This window comes from Monodelphis domestica, chromosome 1 (genome assembly GCF_027887165.1).
Source record: "Monodelphis domestica isolate mMonDom1 chromosome 1, mMonDom1.pri, whole genome shotgun sequence".
In the NCBI taxonomy this organism is placed as follows: domain Eukaryota; kingdom Metazoa; phylum Chordata; class Mammalia; order Didelphimorphia; family Didelphidae; genus Monodelphis; species Monodelphis domestica.
This window is the reverse complement of record NC_077227.1, coordinates 110844963-110865193: the sequence shown is the minus strand read 5'-3', so window position 1 is coordinate 110865193 and position 20231 is coordinate 110844963. Positions and strand designations below refer to the sequence as shown.

The 20231-nt window shown below is 36.9% G+C and overlaps 1 protein-coding gene across 2 annotated transcripts in view; it reads left to right on the top strand.

Moving 5' to 3' along the window:
• SORCS3 (sortilin related VPS10 domain containing receptor 3) overlaps positions 1-20231 on the top strand; it is a 724209-nt gene that overhangs the window by 361506 nt on the left and 342472 nt on the right. For both annotated transcript variants that reach the window (XM_007479197.2, XM_056804235.1), the window contains one exon: positions 17368-17526. In XM_007479197.2, the coding sequence (XP_007479259.2) occupies positions 17368-17526 (159 nt within the window). The remainder of the gene's footprint in view (positions 1-17367; positions 17527-20231) is intronic.

The window sequence follows — 20231 nt, the reverse complement described above, 5'->3', positions numbered from 1 at the left end:
TACTTACTAGGTATGTGGCCCTAGAAAAGTAATTTAACCATTTTTGCCTTAGTTCCTCATCTGTAAATTGAACTGGAGAAGGAAATGGCAAACCCCTTCAGTATCTGTGCCAAGAAAACCCTAAAATGAGATCATGAAAAGTGAAATACAACTGAAATGACTCAGCAACAATATCAAATATGGATAGTTAGAATTTTTTGAGTGATGATGAATCTCGTTTAGGAGACTCCGCAATATTCTAGAACTTAATAAAATCAATACTATGTCATCCCAAAACAAGAATTTATGGAAGGCTTCACTGTAGCAATTCCTTTTCCCATTTAGTCTCTTTTCTGAATATTCTGTATGAGAGTGGTAAATGCATTTGGCATGCACTCAGTTCTATGTTTTATTCCTCCCTTACATTAATAGAGTGTCATTGACAGAAGTTAATATCATCATTATATCTTTAAAGGAATACTGGGTTTTTTTGTAATTTTCAAATATGTTTAGAAAACACTTATATTGTGAGAGAGGAAATTATTTTTATGAACATCTAGACAGGTGATAGATATACTGTAGATAAGTAGTATAAGCCATACCTACTTCAAGATGCTCCTACCTTCCACATAGCAAGTATTTAATAAATACTGATTAAGAGATCAATGGAAGAGCACATAAAACACTTGATTGTCAAAGAAAAAAATCCCAGATTCTAGGAATATAAGGGGAGAGCCATAGTAAATCTAGAAGGAGAAATAGTAAGATTCTTTCTAAGAAATATGAAGTGGAGAGAATGGTGCAAATAATAGGCACATTTCAGAAGAGTGGCAACAATGTGATGCAACAATGCTAATGAGGCATACTCTCTCAAGCTTTTGTGTTTCTTTAGTAAAGGCAGCGAATCCATTTATATAAACCATTGACCCCAATCTAGTAGAGCTGGTGATCTGATCTAAGTCTTTGGTTGGCCGCTTCTTTGAATATCACTGTCAGTAAAATGTAGTCATAGAGCTGGAAAGGAGATTAACTAGCCCTAACTCATCCTTAGAAAAGCTTTTGTGACTTGCAGAGGTAACAGAGGTAGTAAGTTAGAAGTTGATATTCAAATCTAGGACCTTTGACTTTGGATCTATTCCCTCTTCCCTTATGGTCCATTTTTTTCCCATGCTAGGATGAATAATTGTAATAGAGGAGTTGTGTGAATTTGGTAGCCTTTCTGGGCTATTCTTCATCCCAGATGACTAGAATTTAGCTTATTATTTCTCATTTAATTTTGGAATACATCTATCCTTCCAAACCAATTGCCTACCAGAGGAAAAGTGAGTGCTCTGTAAATATCTGTTTATTGAGTTAATGAATGAGGCCCCTCTCTGACCTTACACATTTCCCCCCTCCTAGTCCTTGGCAGTAGTTCTGTGGTCAATGTTTGCTGATTAAGCTGCTTTCTACCACATGAGTCCCATGCTGTTGACATGGGGTTATTCCCATTCATCTCCTGCCCAACTACTCTGTATGGTCTGTGGGCTACAAGCTGGGTTGTACTGTAGTCTTTTTGGTAAATTGTCTCAAGTACATTTTCAAGGGCTTTCTCTGGTCATTTAATGGAGAATTAAAAGGAAAGCTTTCTTTAAACTCTGGCTGAAAAGAAAAAAAAATCATGAAAGCAAGGTGAAATGTAATTTCCTCTTTATTAAAGGCTGTCATTTAATCTAATATTATAGAAAATGATTAGATCTTAAAAACCTATAAATTATATTTGACAACTCTCTGGTGCGCCTTTGCTGGTCCTTATGGCAATTATAAATGGCAACAGTGGGCCAGGGCACAGAAGCGCCTCCTAACTGGAGTTTGTTTATTGGCTCTTAATGAAAAGTGATTAATCTAAATCACTATAGGGGTGGATCCATTGCTAGAGTCTTATAATCAGAAGTGGCAGTTTTACCCTTTGACAAATGTGCTGCTATTTCCCTAACATTTGGGGATGGGAGGAAGTCTTCCTCCTTCCCTCTCCCCCTCTCCCCAGTCCCCCTTCACTCTTCTCTTTCTCCCTCTCTCTCTCCCTCTCTTCCTCTCTTTCTCTTTCCCTCCCTCCCTCCCTCCCCCTATTTTACGTCCTCTTTCCTTCTCCCTCCTCTCTCTCTCTCTCTCTCTCTCTCTCTCTCTCTCTCTCTCTCTCTCTCTCTCTCTCTCTCTCTCTCACCCCCAACCTTCCCCCTTTACCTTCTCTCTCTCCCCCCTCTCCCCTCTCCCCTCTCCCCTCTCCCCTCCCCCTCCCTCCCTCCCTCCTTTTTCCTGCACTGGAGAAAGAGAAAAGCAAACCCTGGGAAAATAATACAATTTCAAAGGCATACTGATCACTGTCCCTTGTGCTCCTCCTTTCCTCTCCTGTATTTTCCCACCACCTCATGGGGGTCCCAAGGTCCTTGTTACATTGTTATCCAAGAGGTTCCCTTCTCTTTATTATTGTTATTGGAACTTCCTGTAAGCTGATCTTCTGGCCTCACCCTGGCACAGAATGATGGATCATTACTCAGAGAACCCCACCTGGCAAAATTGCTACTTCTCTGTACCCTCCCCTACTGCCTTACAATGAGGAGAGGTATGGAGAAAATAATTTTTTTTTTCTGCCAAATCTGTAATGGGAGAGAAGAAAAGGAGGGGGCAGGGACAAGAATCCCACTGGCAAGGAGCATTTTACAAAAGAAGCTGTCAGCATTTTTCCCCTCTCGGTTTCCATTCGCTTTTTTTCCTCCTTCACCACTTAAAGCTTTTTTTTTTTTTTATTCTGGTTGTTTGTGGTCCTTTAACTTCTTTCTGCTTACTTACAGTCTTATTATCTTGATTCCCTACTTCATGAAGGTAAACATCAAGCCCTATTCCTTGCTAGGGACTTCAAGATTCACAGAATTTGTTTCAGCTGTTAAATAGAAGCAATCTCTTTCATTTTTAGTCTAATTAACACATATTTGTTAATACGATAACAATAGCTAGCATTTATGTAATACTTACGTAGTTTTCAAAGGGATATATGCGTGATATCTTATTTGATCTTCATAAAAATCCCTGGTGGGTGCTATTATTATTACCCCCAGTTTGCATATGAAGAAACTAAGACTGACAGACTTCCCTAGAGTCACATAACCCCCAGTAAGTGTCTGAGGAAGAATTTGACCTGTTTCTTTCTGACTCCAAAGCCAGCACTTTTAACTCACTGTGCTATCTAAAGACCTGAGAAAGAATGCAAAATGCTGGGATGCAAAGAAAGGCAACAATCTCTCTGCTTTCAAAGGGGTCCTATTCTAATGGGCAATAGAACAGGCAAACAACTATGGATACACAAGATCTTCAAAGACCTGCTGAGTTCACTGTGACCCTGGTCCAGTTATAGTAGTTAAAGCACCATCCCTGCAGTCACCAGAGAGAATGAGATTTTTTCCCTTTCCAATGCAAAGGCAAAGGAAGAAACTTTTTGTGTCCTCATCTCCCCTAGGTTTCTACTTCACTCGGGATAGACATGTCAAAAGTAAGCTGCCTTAGCTCTGTAATTACCTTCAGGGAAGCATTGAATAATCATATTTAAAACCAGAAGGGACCTACCTCAGAAATCATCTAGCTCTATTCCCCTTTTTAGGAAAGGGACCTTGAAGCATAGAGAGAAGAAATAACTTAACCAAATTTCCAGAGCAATAAGTGGAAGTTTGAGGGCTAGAACTTAAGTCACCTGTTCCTCAGTGAAATTATCTACTACATCATAAATATAATTTATTTGCACAAGAATCACCAGAAATAGAACAGCTAATTGTGGATAAATAGATGGGGGCTAAATAGTACCTAGATAATACCCAAACCTTATATAAGAGGTCAAAATTCACACAGAACAAGTGACTACCCATTAGTTGTGTTAATGGAGTAAGGCAGGTAGAGGATTCAGAGTTAATATCTCTTTGGATTTGGAGAATATCGTTTAGAGTTCATAGAGTGTCAGAATTATAAGGGCCCTTAGAGATCACATAGTCTGATCTCTATCTGAACATCTGAGTGTGCTTGAAAATCTCTAGTCAATTTATATTGACTTTTTTTTCTTTGGTTGATATTTTTAAAGAAATTATATTCATTTGGCAAATGCTTATGGAATCTCTGCTCTGGATACTATTATTTGCTCTCTGCTGTAGAAAATAAGAACTTGGATTGGGCCATTTCTCTCTAGGAGCTTATGATCTAATTGGGTAAACAGGACACTCCCAAAATTAAATAACTATACAAAATAACAATATAGGATATTTCATAAGGCTTACATTTATTTGAAAGCCAAATGGATGACACAAAAAGTACCTTAGTAATTCTAAGGGAAGGTAACATACTTTGAAGTAATTCAAAGGAAAGCTTCCAGGAAGAAAAAGAAGTTGAACTAGACCTTAAAGAACAGAAAAGAGTACCATTCAGATGATAGAATAATCACAAGTTCAGAAACTAAAAAACTATAAGGCATGTTCAGAGGATGGTAAATGTACAGGCTGGCTCCTAAATAGTATAAGCTAAGCCTGGTGCGGTAGTTAGGAATTATCATAAGGATTTTATTTAGTTTACCCTGTAGGAGAGTTCCTGGAAGGGAATTCTGAGGACCCTGAGAGGCTATTGGTTTCCAACAACCAGACGCTCTTGGAGTGAAGTTTTACTTTGAGAGGCTGGTTGAATCTTGCTCTCTGGAAAACTATGGAAAACTGAGTGTCAGTTGAAAGAGGAGAACCGGTTGGAGTTTTGGGAATAAGTTCATGAAAGAGACCAATTGAGAAGAGAAAGAAAGACTGTTTTTCCTCTGTGTGGCTAAAGAGTGGAGCAGGCCAACTGAGGCCTACCAAGGCTAACTGAAGCCTAACTAGGCCCTGAAAGAGCTGACAGTTGGAAGAGTTAATTGGAAATAATATGAGGAGACAGTAACTATAAACTATATATGGAGATTATTGATTGGTTTAGGTTATTTAGAATAGATATTGGAGTTTTATGGAGGCTCAAGTTTCTTGAGCAGGAAGACAGTTCTTGCAAACCAATGGAGTGGGAAAAGTTTAGTTTCCCTTTAGAATTAGACAGTATATCCTCAGTCCTATATTTGCCTCTCCTTCCCTTCCTTAAAAATCTTTCAAGAAGTATTAAATAAGTTGTGTATAAGCTGTCTCCAAGTAAGTTTCACTCAGACATATCTGTGTAGGCCCAAACAGTTACCACAGAGCCTCAACTTAAACCAGCTGGTAGCCAGTTGGCTTTCAGGCAACAATAATTAAAGTCAAGGAAAGATACTGTATTCCAATTTCTATCCAACAATATGATCAGAATAATTTAGGAACATCACTCCAACAAGTGTTATGTGGATGATTTGGAGTAGGGAGAGACTAGAGCTAGAGAGAATTGTTGTATCCTGCTGTAATCCTGGAGATTTTTTTTTTTAATTTCCCCTCACTGTGGTATGCTCTGTAGATGCAGAGACTTTCTTATTCCCTTTCTTCTCCTCCTTTTTCTCCTTATATAGTCATCTACCTTATGATTGGTTAAATGCTGATCATGCATCTTTGGGACACTATTTTTAGTGGTAGAACTTAGAAATCCTATCACAACCTCTTGGATCTGGATCTGATCAGGAATGCTCTGACAAATGTTTAACAACTGGTTTCCAGGAAGAAAAAAATCATGTTTTTCTTCATGATTTTCTCAAGTCTGGAAATTTAACAAAACAATCAATCGAACCTTAATTTTTAGGATTTGTGAATTTCTGATGTGTATATATTCACACTTAAAATTTAACAACTGGCTCTTGAGAACTAATTATAGCTGGTTCCAGCACATCCCTCGATGGGGCATTTGGATGATAACTTAAAAGAATAGAATCTGCAGGACTTGGAGATCATGCATAGTACATCCCCTTCACTTTCTAAATGAGGACATGGTTAGCAAAGATTGAAAATCTAGGATAAGTGATGTATGAGAAGGTAAGATTGTTTCTCTGACTTAAAATTAGATAGTTCAAGTCACCAGACATGAATGTCTTCAGCAGGTACTGAAAGAATAGACCTAATTGCAAGGTCTGAACAAAAGAGGACTGGTAAAAAAGGAACTGGAGGTGTTTAACTTGGAGAAGAGAAGACTTAGGGAGAGAATACAACTGCCTTCAACTATTTGAAAAGACCATTTTTGTAAAAGACATAATTAGACTTGTTTTGGTCCCAGAGGATAGTACTTGGAGTCATTATGTAGAGAGGTTACAGAGAGCTATATTTAGGCTTGATATAAAGAAAAGAAAAATTATAGTTAGTTACCTTCAATTCATTTCAATTAATAAATGTTTATTAAACATCTACTTTGGATAACTCCAAATGGAGAGTAAGTTGAAAGTTGATTTTCTGCTCTTTCTGAAGGAGCTTTGGGAGGAGTTTAGTGCTTTATGTTTTTTCTAGCTCTTCAGTTAGAGAGAAGCATGTGAGGAAGGTAGGAATATGCCTGAATATCCAAGGCTTGAGTTAGTGCATGATGATGAGATTAGAAGTGAACTCTTTTCCTGGGAGGGATATCTTGTTACAAGGAATTAAAACCAAGAAGTGCTATAGATGGAGAGTGGAGTGAAGTGGGTGGCATTGTGGTAGTAGTGAGTCTTCTCACATCGTTGGATGACTACTTGTCCTGTATGTTGTAATAGAGATTTTTTTTGGTCAAATATCAATTAGACTAAAAGGGTTCTTTTGAACTCTTAAATTCTGTGATCCTATGGAAGTGAGGCCCTGACACTTTAAGAAAGTGATTTTCCTAATCCCAGATTTCTTAACTCCAAGTCCACCAGTTCTTTGAAAGCATCATTCGTCATCAACATGGGTTTTCCTTAAAAATTAGAGAAATTTCCTTGCTTGACTTTGTCCCTTATTCTCTTTTAAATTAATTGCAGATTTTTAAATAAGAGCAGATAATTATCAGGGAATTGGTGATTCTGAGAGACTATGAAATTTTCTATAGTGGGGAAAAGTTGAAGAGATTAAGATTTGAGGGTCTCAGGAATACCCTGCCTCCCTTTCCTTCAGCTTTAAATTCCTCTTCTACTTAGTGACAGAGACTTGAGTAGCTGGATTTTTTTGTTTTGTTTTTATTTCTCTCTTCTCTCCTTTTTAAAACTGCAAATTCTCCTAGTGTTCATTAAAATGATTCACTCTAAGGTGTAAGTGACATGATATAATCTTTCTTCTATCTTAGATATCTTCCCTTGGTAACAAAAACAAACAAACCAACAAAAAACCCCAGAGTAAGCAAGAAGACATTTAAATTTTAGTATTCTGGTGAGGTTCAGAAAATGAACATTTCTTAATAGATCCTGTGAGTGTTCTTTATCTATGCCATTCAAATATATTGAGCCAGTTTGATTGGAGTTTCTGTGGAAAATTATACAAAATAAGTCTGTTTTGAAGGGCTTCATTCTCCATCATTAAACCCATCTTTCCATTATAATTGTCTGTTGCTCCCAGGCACTACCTCATGTGCCAGCCATGTTGAATGGCTGTTGTTTGAACATGCCCTGTGCTTTTTGGTCCTTGTGACCTAATTTGTCCAATCTTACCCATTCTTCAAGGTCCAGGTCAGATATTACTGGCTCCTTGAAGCCTTATTTATTACTAAGCTGAATCTCATTAGCTAAAGAGATCTATCCTTTATTGGACCTCATATAGCTTTTTGTATGAGATTCTTTCTTGTATGTCTGTTATATTTCTTTTCTCATTTCCTATATTCTGGAAGCTAGGGAATCAATGTGCGATAGTAGATAGAGTACTAGGCTTGAAGTCAGAAAGATCTGGCTTCAAATCCTGGCACTAATTTTTATATGCAAGTAATTTCGGGCAAATTAGTCAGACTTTCTGAGACTCAATAAATTCATCTATAAAATGGGAATAATAACACTCATAATATCTAATTTATGTGCTTTTATTCAGGCTCAAAGTATGCCTATAGCAATACCAGTTATTATTTGTCTTTGAGGCTTGTACCCAGAATATTTTGAATAGTGAATATTTGTTGAATGTTACTTATAATAATGTGTTTTATCTCCCTTTAAAGACAATAAGCTCCCTGAGGGGAAGGAGCATGTTTCACTTATTCCCACATCACTCAAAGTACCTTGCTTGCAGTTTTGCACATGGTAGGTATTCAGCAAATATTTACTTAACTGGACTTTATTGAAGACTGTCACTCTGGACAGGAAGTGAACAATTGTTTCCCAATGAAAAGTTGAGAGTTTCTATTTGAAATAGTTATCAAGTGACTGATCCACTATATTTAGTAAATCTTAGCTTTTTCTTCTGTTGTCTGGTGTCTATTTTTTGACTCAAACATTTACATATTTACTTATGTCTATTTTTTTCTCAAAATATTACTAAACAAGAAAATTTTATTAAGGCTTTCTCTGACAATCAGTATAGTTAGTTCCCCATTTTGGGGGGCAGTGGGCTTATATTTAGCTGAGTGGATGGACATAAGAGGGCATGGGTATTTAATTATATTAGGATAGAAAGCTGTTAATGAGTTAGAGTGCTGACTTTGGGGGTTTAAGTTTAGATCCCCAATTCCCTTCCTTCCCTTCCCTTAGCTTAGTAAGTAGTTAATTAGTTATAATTACTTGTTCTACCTAGAATTTAAATTATAGTTATCTCAGTATTTAAGCTAAGTGATGATGTCCTGCTTCAAAGATAATGCATTAGGAGAAGCTGGAGAAAAGAACCTCATGGAACTGACAAAATAATTTTTGGAAGGCAAAGATCTGACAGAAGGCTCCTCATTTGAAATGAATCAGGGAATATAACCTGGGCTCAGAACTAGGAAAACTTGAGCTCAAATTTGACCTAAGATAGTTTGTTGCTGCCTGACCCTGAGCAAATTATTTAACCTCTAATCTGCCTTAATTCCCTTAACTGCGAAATGAGAGCAACAATAGCATCCAGTTCCCAGGGTTATTGTAAGAATTAAAGAAGAAATTTTTTTAAAGTACTTAGTATACAATCCAGCACAAAGTAGATGTTTTATAAATTATTATTTCCTTTTGTCCTTTCTATTAATAATCCCTATGTACTTTTGATGCTAGTGGCTTGAATAACATCATTTGTCAGATTGAGACACTGGTCAGAGCTCATTTATAAAGATCTGGACTCCCTTTATGTGTTTGGTTCTGGCTCCCGCTTTCCCAAGGGACATGGGTATAATCTTGTGCAGCAGTTGTCAAAATTGCCTTTCCTCCTCTACAACAGAATAGATACTTGGATTAATCCATCTTTGATTGTGTCTTTCTCTCTCACCCATCAGTTCTAATCTCTTACCAAATCCTGCCATTGTATCTTGATGGCATTTCTCACATCCATCCCTTTTCCTCTACTTTGCCACCACCCTTGTCCCAGCTCTTGCCCTCAGTTGCCTTTATTATTGAAAGAAACTTCAGTTTGGCCTCAGTGAGAGTACTCTTATCTCTATTGAATCATTCATGTAACTGACAAAGTAATCTTCCTAAGGTGTAAGTCTGACAAAAGGATCCTCATATGAAAATCATAGATTTCTGGTGATTTGGTGAGGCTATGAGTCATTGGATGAATTTAGTTTCTCAAGAATTTAAGTGGTGGGTCACTCCAAGATAACAAAGATGTGCCAGGTAGGTATGAGTCTCTGCAACGTCTAATTGGATAAGGAGATGAATTGAGAATTGTATACCTGATGGACAACCAGCATGAGTTATTTGTACCCACATAAAATCACCCCTTCTTCCCACTCCCTTCATTTTTCTTTTTATTAATATAATTTACTTACATGTGTCAGTCACTCCTCCCTGCATCATTTATATATAACTGACATATTCCACAACAAATTCAAAATAGTTACATGTCCTGAATATTAGAGATCATAATATAAAAATGTTACAAGAAAAGAAAAGAAGATCATATGTTATACAGAGCTCAAGGATGAAATCTTTTCTTAATCAAAAAGAGATAGAAGCAATGATAAATGATAGGATGGATAATTTTGATGACATGAGCCTGGAAAAATTATGCACCAACAAAATTAATTTATTTCAGATAAAAATGGAAGCAGTTAAATGAAAAAAATTATTGTGACAAATTTTACAAATAAAGGTTTGGCACTCAAGACTAGCTCATATAAATGTGTGTTTGCATGTTTGTATATATGCATATGTGTGCCATTCTCTAGTATGTAAGTAAATTAAGGGATCCCAATAAACACTTCTCAAAAACAGAATTGCTTGCTATTATCAGTCATATGAAATGATTATATAAATTACAAGTTATAAAAATTCAAGACAAAATAACCAAAAGATTTACTCCACACTCACAAAACTGGCAGAGATGTAAATAAAAGACAGGACTAATGCATTGTTGATAGAGCTGTGAATTAGTACAATCATTCTGGAATTATACAAAGAAAGTAACTAACATATACCTTTTTATTCAGAAATTCTCCTTCTAGACATATTTCCCAAGGAAGTCATTAATAAGAAGAATGGGTCCAAATATCCCAAAATGCTTGTAGCAACACTTTTTGTAGCAGCAAAGAACTGGAAACTAGATGTCCATTAGCTCGGGTTTGACTAAACAGATTGTACTATATGAATATAATGGAATAGTATTGTCCCATAAGAAAAGATGAATATGACAAATGTAGAGAACTACAGAATGAATTATGTGACATGATATAAAATGAACTGAGAGCCAAGAAAACAATATGTACAGTAACTACAAAATAACCACAACACATTAATGCTGCAAGATTACCAAGAGAAAGCATAGCACCAAAGAAAAGATATGATAACACACCACCTCCTACTCCCTTGGAAAGTTAGGAATCCAAGGTCTGGAATTCTGCATATGTAGTTATGTTTTTAAATGTACTTGTTCAGTTTTGCTGGTTTTTTTCTGTATTCTTTTCTTTTTTCTTACAAAAATTTCTTTGCTATATTGGATGGTTCTCTGATAGGGGGATAAACATAGGAAAGATTTATGCAATGTAAAAATAAAAGATAGTAATTAAATTTCTTTTTAAATGATCAAAACAAAGGATTTTATATTTGCTCCTAGAGGTTGTACACTTGGCATTTATTGACCTGATCAGTCTTGTGCTTTATCAAAATCCATTTAGCAACTGGGTGGAAAATAGATTTGTGTGTGGAGAGACTTGAGGCAAAGAAATTAAGTAGAAGTTATTGTGGTAGTTCTGTCATGATATTATTAGGGTCTGAATCTGGTGACAGGTAGAAGTGGAAATAAGGAAATGGATTTGGAAGATGAAATGGTAGAAATGCAAAACTTGACAAAAGATCATATATTGTGCTAAGCATGGAACTAAAGATGACTCTATGGTTGAAAGTCTGAGTGATTAAGAGAATGGTGATACCCTTGAGAGTAATAATTAAGTTCAGAAGAGAGGAGGGCTTTCTTTAGGGGAATGATATTGAATTGTTTTGGACATTTCAAGTTTTGCATGCAGGATATACAGCTTGAGATTGCTAAGAATCGGTTGGAGACATGAAGTTGGAATGAAATAGACTAGGAACTTTCTTTCTCTTCCTCCCTCCCTCCCTCCCTCCCTTCCTCCCTCCCTCCCTTCCTTCCTTCCTTCCTTCCTTCCTTCCTTCCTTCCTTCCTTCCTTCCTTCCTTCCTTCCTTCCTTCCTTCCTTCCTTCCTTCCTTCCTTCCTTCCTTCCTTCCTTCCTTCCTTCCTTCCTTCCTTCCTTCCTTCCTTCCTTCCTTCCTTCCTTCCTTCCTTCCTTCCTTCCTTCCTCCCTCCTTCCCTCCCTCCCTCCCTCCCTCTCTCCCTCCCTTCCTTCCTCCCTTCCTTCCTTTCTTTCTTCCTCCCTCTTTCCCTTCCTCCCTCCCCTCTCTTCATTCCTTCCATGCCTCTAACCCTTCATTTAAGTGTATATACACATGTGTATACCTGGAATTAATCTGCATAGATGGCATACTTGAACTATTAAACTTATGGAAATTAATGATATCACCAAATGAGAGAACATAGAAGAAGAAAAGAGGACTCAAAATAGACCCTTGGAGCACAAGATGTGAAAGTGAAAATAGTTTATATTCTAGAATAATGATGATGATAATGATAGCAATATTGCTAGCATTTATATGGCACTTTACGAGTTTACAAAATGCTTTAAAATACTTACTCATTTAATATACACAAAAACCTTGGGCAAGAGGTGCTATTTTTATACCCATTTTATAGAGGAACAAATTGAGACAAATACAAGTTAAGTGTTTTGCTAATAGTTACATAGCTGATAAATGTCTAAGACTGGATTAGAACTTGTTTTCCTACCTCTTTGCCATACTCTATGCAGTGTGCCATCTTGTGGGCTGCTTTGATGAGATCACAGACCCATGAAAAACATAAGGAAAAGCATGGGCCCAAAAATTCCCTGCAGAGCTAAAAGAAATATTCAGTTACTTCCTGTAACCTCTAAGATAAAATGCAGTCTTTATCCTGCCATTTAAGGTCCAACACAAACTGGCTCCCATTTACCTTACCAGCCTTATGTATTTCGTGTTACAGCCAAAATGGACTCCTAACTCTTCTTCGTTATAATAAAAAATATCCCACCTTTTCCAATATTATGCATTTAGAGAATTCAGTTCTTATGCCTGGAATGCATGCCCTCCTCTCACCTTAACCTTTCTGCTTCCTTATCACCTGTCAAGATTGCACTGGTCCCCATAGCTGATAACATTCTCTTTTTTAAATATCCCTGAAACACCTTTACCTATTCTCTCCTTTGCCCTCATCATTTCATGTCTTATTCTTGCTCTTAATATATGTATCTCTGTACACAATCTCCATCTTTACCTTCCATTCACAATGATGATAGCTTCTTAAGGGTAAGATTTATTTGTTTTTTTTTTGGGGGGGAGGGTATGTGTCTGGCACCCTCAAATCTATCAGTTAACCAGCATTCATTAAGCAAGTGCTCCTGTGTATTGGATACAGTGTTAGGTGCTGGTAATAAAAGACAAAAACAAATCCATCCCTGTTCTCAAGAAGCTTATACTCTTTTTAGAAAAGAAAGATAACAAGTACAGCAAATGCATCTATAGAATGAATACAACATGTTTGATCAGAGAGGGCATTACTAGCGTGGAGATGGGTGAGGTGGAGAGAGACTTCATGTAGAATGTATACCTTTGGGCTAAAGCTTCAAAGAAGAGATTGTGCAAAGCAGAGTTATCAAGGGAAGAAAATTCCAGTTGTGGTAGACTGTAGGAAGGAACAGAGATGAGAGATGGAGTTCTGTATGTGAGGAACAATAAGGCCAGCGTGGCTAGGCTGTAGAGTATGGGAAGGAAGTAATGAATATTGAGGCTGGAAAGGCAGGTGGTGACCAGGTGGTGAAAGACTTTACAAGTCAAAAAGAAGAGTTTATGTTTAATCCTAAACAATCAGAGGGAGCCATTAGAGTTCATTGAGTGGGGAGGGGGTATATGGTCAGATTTGAGCTTAAGGGCACCCCCTTTGACAGCTGTATGGGTATGTATGACAAATGGTATAGAGGCTTGAGAGAAGGATCCCATTTAAGAGGAGATTAAAATAGTCCTTCTGAGAAATGGTCTAAAGTAAGGTGGTGGCTGTGTGAAGAACAAGGAGGGGATCAATTTGAGAGATGTTGTACATGTGGAAAAAACTAACTAAACCAATGTTTAGCAATTGATTATCTAATCAGTTGGGTTAATAGAGACTGAAGAGTCAAGAATACCTGAGAGTGAACCTAGGAGTCTTGAAGAATGTGGGACTTTCCATTGAAATAGGGAAACTTCAAAGAGGGATGGTGGTGGTATTTTGAGGAGAACAATAATGAGTTATATTTTAAACATTTTGGACATGGATATTCATTTTGAGGTAGTTGCTGATATGGGACTGGCACTCAGGAAGGAGATTAGAGAGTCATTGAACTAGCAGTCATCGTCCTAGAAATGACAAACACATGGGAGCTGATGACCTCACCAAGTGAGAGAGTATAGAACAAGGATTATTAGATTTTTTGCGTGTTATGAACACCTGAAACCTATGGACTACATAGAATCATCATTTTTAAGTAATTGAATGAAATGCTAATTTCATTTAGAAATTAGTGAAAATAAAAATGTATCTTTTCTCATTTAAGTCCATGTACCTACTCTTATCTTCCCATGGATCCCTTTGACACCATTTACCTCTGGTTAAAAAACAAAAAAAAAACATATATAGATAGAGGACCCAGGATAAATAAGCCTGAAAAATATATTCATGGTTAGGAGACATGTTAAAATTAAAAACCATCAAAGGAGATTGAGAAGGATTGGTCAGGAAGGTAGGAGAACCAGGAGACAGTAGTACCATGTAAGTCTAGAGAAAAAAATATATAGGAGACTATGGTTGTCAGGAGTCAACTGCTTCAGAAAGGTCAAGAAGACAACTCTCTCTCTCTCTCTCTCTCTCTCTCTCTCTCTCTCTCTCTCTCTCTCTCTCTTCATGTACACACACACACATATAAATTAAATCATTAGTAACTTTGGATAAAGCAGTTTATGTTGACTGATAAGGTTAAAAATCAGATACTAGAGGAAATAGAAAATAGACACCTTTTCCTAAGATTTTCTCTGTGAAAGATGGAGAGGAAATACTGCATAACAACTTAAGAAGATGGTAGGGTCTTCTAAAAAAAGCTTTTTTAGGATGGGGAAAATTTAGCCATGTACCAAAGTAACAGGGAAAAAATGGTAGTGAGAGAGTCAAGATTAGAGAAAGAGAAAAGGTCATTGAGGAGACATTCTGCTGGAAGGAAGGGAAGAGATTGGATTCAAGGGAACATGTATAGAGGGGATGATTTTGGTGAAAAAAGGGCTACTTCATTATCAGAGACTAGAGTAAAGGAGAAAGTAGAGAATGTAGTCAAGAGATTTTGAAATGGGAAGAAGAGAGCTCACATTGAATGTTCTCAAATTTCTCATTAAAGAGGAAAGATTTTTGCTATAAAGATGAATGTGTGTGTATGTATGTATGTTGGGGATGGGGATGTTTGAGTAGAGCAGAGATTATTTAGAAGAGCCTCTGTGGGGAGTGGGATAGAGAATTACTTGTCTTTGAGTCCTTCAGTCATGTCTAATTCATGGACTTCATCCATGAGGTTTTCTTGGAAAAGATACTCGAGTGGTTTGACATTTTCTTCTCCAACGTGGAAGCGTTTTATAGATGAGAAACTGAGGCAAAAAGGAGTTAAGTGACTTGTCCTGAGTCACATAGCTAGTAAATGTCTAATGTCACATTTGAACTCAGATCTTTCTAATTTCAGACCCAGTGCTCTATTCACTGTGCCATCAATTAGCAAAAAGACTTCAACAGAAGAGGATTTCAGATGTAATAAGTACATAATAACTTTGTCTAGTTTAATTGTGTTTGAATTCTGCTGGCAATGTCAAGAAGAACTTGAAAAAAATGTTCTCTAATAAACCATATAAGAGATTGACTTTACATCTTTCCTTTATATTTTATGTGTATTTATATTTAGTGAGTGGAGAGGTGTTAGTTTATTAAATGCATTGTAAGCATTATATATAAAACCAGTTTATGATGTTGGTCTTATCTTCTAATTAAAACCAGAAGCATGAAGCTATCTTTATACCTGTATACAATAAGCAGTTTAATTTCAATGCACTAGGGAAAAAGATGGTTTAAATGCCCACAACCGTAACCCATAAGGAAGTACAAAGTTCATGCATCTTAAAATCTAGTTCCTTCCAGCCCAAGTACCCTGTTCTACTGTTGATTGGATCCTACTTTAATATATCTATTCATTCTCCTCCCTCTACCCTGACCAAACAACAGTATATAAATATTATGAAAGGCTGGAAAAAAAGCATTTACTCTACCCATTCTATAAGGAAGAAAGCATGGATTGCCCCACTTCTCCATAATTCTACCAGGAGTTTCCCAATTTGAAATTCAGAATTAGAGAATCAGAAATCAAAAATATAAAAAAAATCAGACTTCGTTAATCTATAGATTTCAGGGATTCATATATAACTCTGGGGCTTTTGAATCCAAAGAAGGAAGAAGGGAAAAAATATCAGAGATTTTCTTGAAACCATAAAGAAATTAAAAAGGGTGTAGGAGTATAACTCATAAGTGTTAAATGATTTATCACATTGGTACCAAAATGTGCTTAGGTGTTCATTTCTTTAAATAGCTTGCTCTTGAATGATTATTTTCTTTTTCTCATTTTATTTTGGACTTTAGACATATTGGAATCATTTCTTATGACTGAAGTTCTACTGCTATTGGTGATTATGTCCTCTTTATGGGGGATGAGACAATTATCAAGAAGAGAATATATTCATATATGGAAATAGCCATATGTGTGTCTGAATTATCTACCAGAAAAATCACAGAACTACCAAGTAGTTACAATAACGATTTTTAATCAAGGTAGACAGATTAATATGGGTAGATACACAGAACCTCAGTCTTGGGACTCTTAAGGTGCATTTATAGATATTTTTGGAGAGGGGGAAAAGGCATAGGCTTTGTCAAACACTTGAGAAGTAGCCATAGTCTGGGGTAGCTAGGAGAAGCCTAGATGCAATAACCAAAGGCTAGGGTGATTGGACAAATAATTAAGATTTTGATTGTTTTTAAGTGAGTTCTGGATTTAATGATGGGAAGGTACTTAAGAATTTATTGATTTGTCTGGGACAAGGTCAATCTTTGGTTTTATTGAAGACAGGTTGTCAAGGACAAGGATCATCTGGGGGGGTTTCAGAAGACAAGCTGTAGTATATATGTGTGTGTGTGTGTGTGTGTGTGTGTGTGTGTGTGTGTGTGTGTGTAGTCAGAAGCTGACCTACAAAGTTATAAAATTATTGCACACATCACACTTCTACATAACGAGCAACTTTTTTAGCAGATACATTTCCTTTCAAGGATAAATATTAAGAAAGATTAATAGGGGAATTCTTCAAGTGATAGAAAAGAAGAATTTTTTTAAATGGGGGGTTAGAGTATGTGATTGCTACAAGATAGATATCAGAGAGCAAAAGAAGATTTTCAGTAGATTCTTACCAAATGAGGTTGAAGACCTAGTCTCCTTTGTATTCAGAGCCATTCCTGAACACTAATTCAGTTCTTTGCACCAATAAAAGAAGAGATCAGAAAAAAAGATAATACCAATTTTTCATTTAGAAGCTCCACCAACTTCACCCTGTTCTAGGATGTTCAAGTACAAATAACAAAATTTATGGTTTAATTTCTTACATTTATTCCACCCCTTCCCTCCACCCTACCAGTACAGTAACTCCTTCTCTATTTTCCTCCCTTTCTATTTCTCAGATAATGCTTCTCAGTGATCCGGAGATTGAGAGCAGCATTTTGATCAGCTCAGATGAAGGTGCAACCTACCAAAAGTACAGGCTGAACTTTTATATCCAAAGCCTACTCTTCCATCCTCAGCAGGAAGACTGGATCCTAGCCTATAGCCTGGACCAAAAGGTGAGTGAACAGGCTTCAAGTGTGAACATTTCATTATGATGAATAGACAGGGAATTTAAAAAGCAAACAAACATTAATTGGATTAATAACCCATCAAAGAATCCTAGCTTTAGAACTGGAAAAAAAAACAGAGACCATCAAGCCCAAACCCTTCACATGTAAAAGCTGAAGTAAGTCATAAAACCACTAAATGTCTGGGAGGATATTTGAACCCACATCTTTCTGACTCCTCATAAAACAAAGGAAAATAAAATGTAACTAAACTCAATTTTTAAAAATTAAATGAATTTTCCTGAAAAATATAAATGTAAAAGAGAACATTTAAAACATAATTTTGTTTACTTGAGTAAACATAGCATGACATACATGAACTCCTGTTTTCTTAGTATTTCTGATAAAATGTAATAGTGAGAGAAACATCTGAAGCAAAATTTGCAGTTTGTCATTTCAACTTGAATATTTAGTTTTCCATGCTGAGAATCTGCTCTCTGCACTCAGACCCAGCTCAAGCCTTCCACCTTTGGAGGAATATTCTTTTTCCTTAGTGATCTAATACAGAATGGATCAGAGTTCTCAGTGTTCTACATAGCCAAAAGGGTACCTCAGATGAATCCATTTTATCCTTTTTCCTTTTGATATTTTGATGACCTGCTTTATTATTGTTATTGCTGAATCTGCATCCAGCTTCTCCAGGTCTCATAAACAGTGGATATTTCTAATGCTCTGTCTTACATAGACCTGTCCTTGGAATTACCTTGATTTCAAACAAATAAACAAACAACAAAACACCTTCTCTCTTACTGTGGTCAGTAAAATGGAAGCTTTTGGTGGGAGTAGAGGGAAGAGACACATTTCAATTTGTGATTAAGAGTGTGATGTCATCACCTTAAACAATACCTTCAGCATAACCTTTCTTCCTTTTGACAAGGGAGCTGGATAACAATACCAAGTGCTTATTCCTGCCCCCTCCCCAGGAGTCCTCAAATGACATTTGTGGAAGCAGAGCTATTGTAAATACACTCCTTTCATAGTGTCAAATGGATGTTTTATATATATATATATATATATATATATATATAAGACTTTGTCAAATGTCAGATAGTTTATAGGCTTAGGTTTTTGGCGAAACTGCAACTTTTGAAGTAGTTGAAAAAATAATATATTATTTTTATGACATTAAATGTTTCCATGCCATTTTTTAAAAGTAAAGCTGGCAATGTTGAATGAACTACACTCGGGTTAGTATGGAAGCAAGCCTAGGTAGGGAAAAGCAGCTGGTGGCATTATATGCCCCAGAGGTGATAAACTGAGCTGAATATGCATAGCATATATCTGGGGGTAGAGAAGGATGCTTTCCCCCTGCTCTTGGTCCCTTGGTGGCACCCACATCTGTACCATTGCTGACATAATACATGTGGAGACACGATGCATTAAAAATGCTTCCAGACTTCTTGGCTGCTTTTTGCTCTGTCGAAATATGGGAAAGATGTGTCATAAACATTGATGGATTTTCTTAATCATTCGACAGATCTTTAGAGAAGCTGCTTTTCCTTCTGTGCTCCTTCTTGTTGACAACTTTGCATAAAGTGACTGAGTGACTGAGTGTGCCTTGTGCCCATAAAACTCCCACCTGATGCCCTGCTATTCCTTTTGGAAATAAATAGCCAAGAAGTCACAAAATGCCCCAGGCCACACTTAGAGAGCTGCCATAAAGCATCTCTTTCCAATCCTTCCTCCCCTTCCTTCCAAAAAGCAAACCTCTCCAACCTTCCCACTAAAGAATGAATCTCTTTTCTTTCCCTGTTTCATGGTTTAAGGATTGAGACAGCTGAATAAAATGCAGGTGACTTGCACAAATTGAGACACAATCTTGCTGTTTTAAGCTTGAGATGATAATGTGCACCAGTGAGACTGAGGTGGCTTCTTTCTTGGGAAGAAAATGAGAAGGCTTCTGTTAAGATACTGTGGTATCTGTCTCTGGGAGATGTCATTTGTGTGCAGGAAACTATAGATCTTGCCATTAGCATCCCTTTGGTTAGATGCACTGTGAGGATGTTACAAATCCTGGAGCCTGCCCATCTGGTTAATTTTTGTGTATCACAAAGAGTCCTGATTGAACAGTATTTTGAAGAGAGAGTGTGTGCATTTCACCCCTCAACATGACATCCTAAACCTTTGTGAATTTGCTAGCAATTCTGAAATGCTTAAATGCATTGCTAAAGAAACAGGAAACCAAGATTACAAGAAAGTAATACCTACTGTTTAAAATAAAATGTAATTAGAAAACTAGCAGCCTGAGGGGTTGTATTTCTTTAGTGGCAGGGGTACTGAAAAGGCTGGACATAAAAGCAGGAGAAAATATTCCCTCAATTAAGGCTCTTTAGGAAAGAATGTAATCTGAACCATAGAATAGGAGTCAGATGACTTAGACCTACATTCTGTGGAAGGATGGAAGGATGGGAGGGAGGCAAGGATGGAAGGAAAAAAGGAAAAAAGGAAGGAAGGAAGGAAGCAAGGAAGCAAGGAAGGAAGGAAGGAAAGCGGGGGAGGGAGGAAAAAAGAAGGAAGGATTTGTTGCCTACTGAGAGAGAGGTGCTTTTACTATCCTTATGTTACAGTTGAAGCATATGAGGAAAATATGGGTTATGACTTGCCCAGGATCACAGAACTAAGTATTACAAGCTGTATTTAACTCAGTTCTTCCT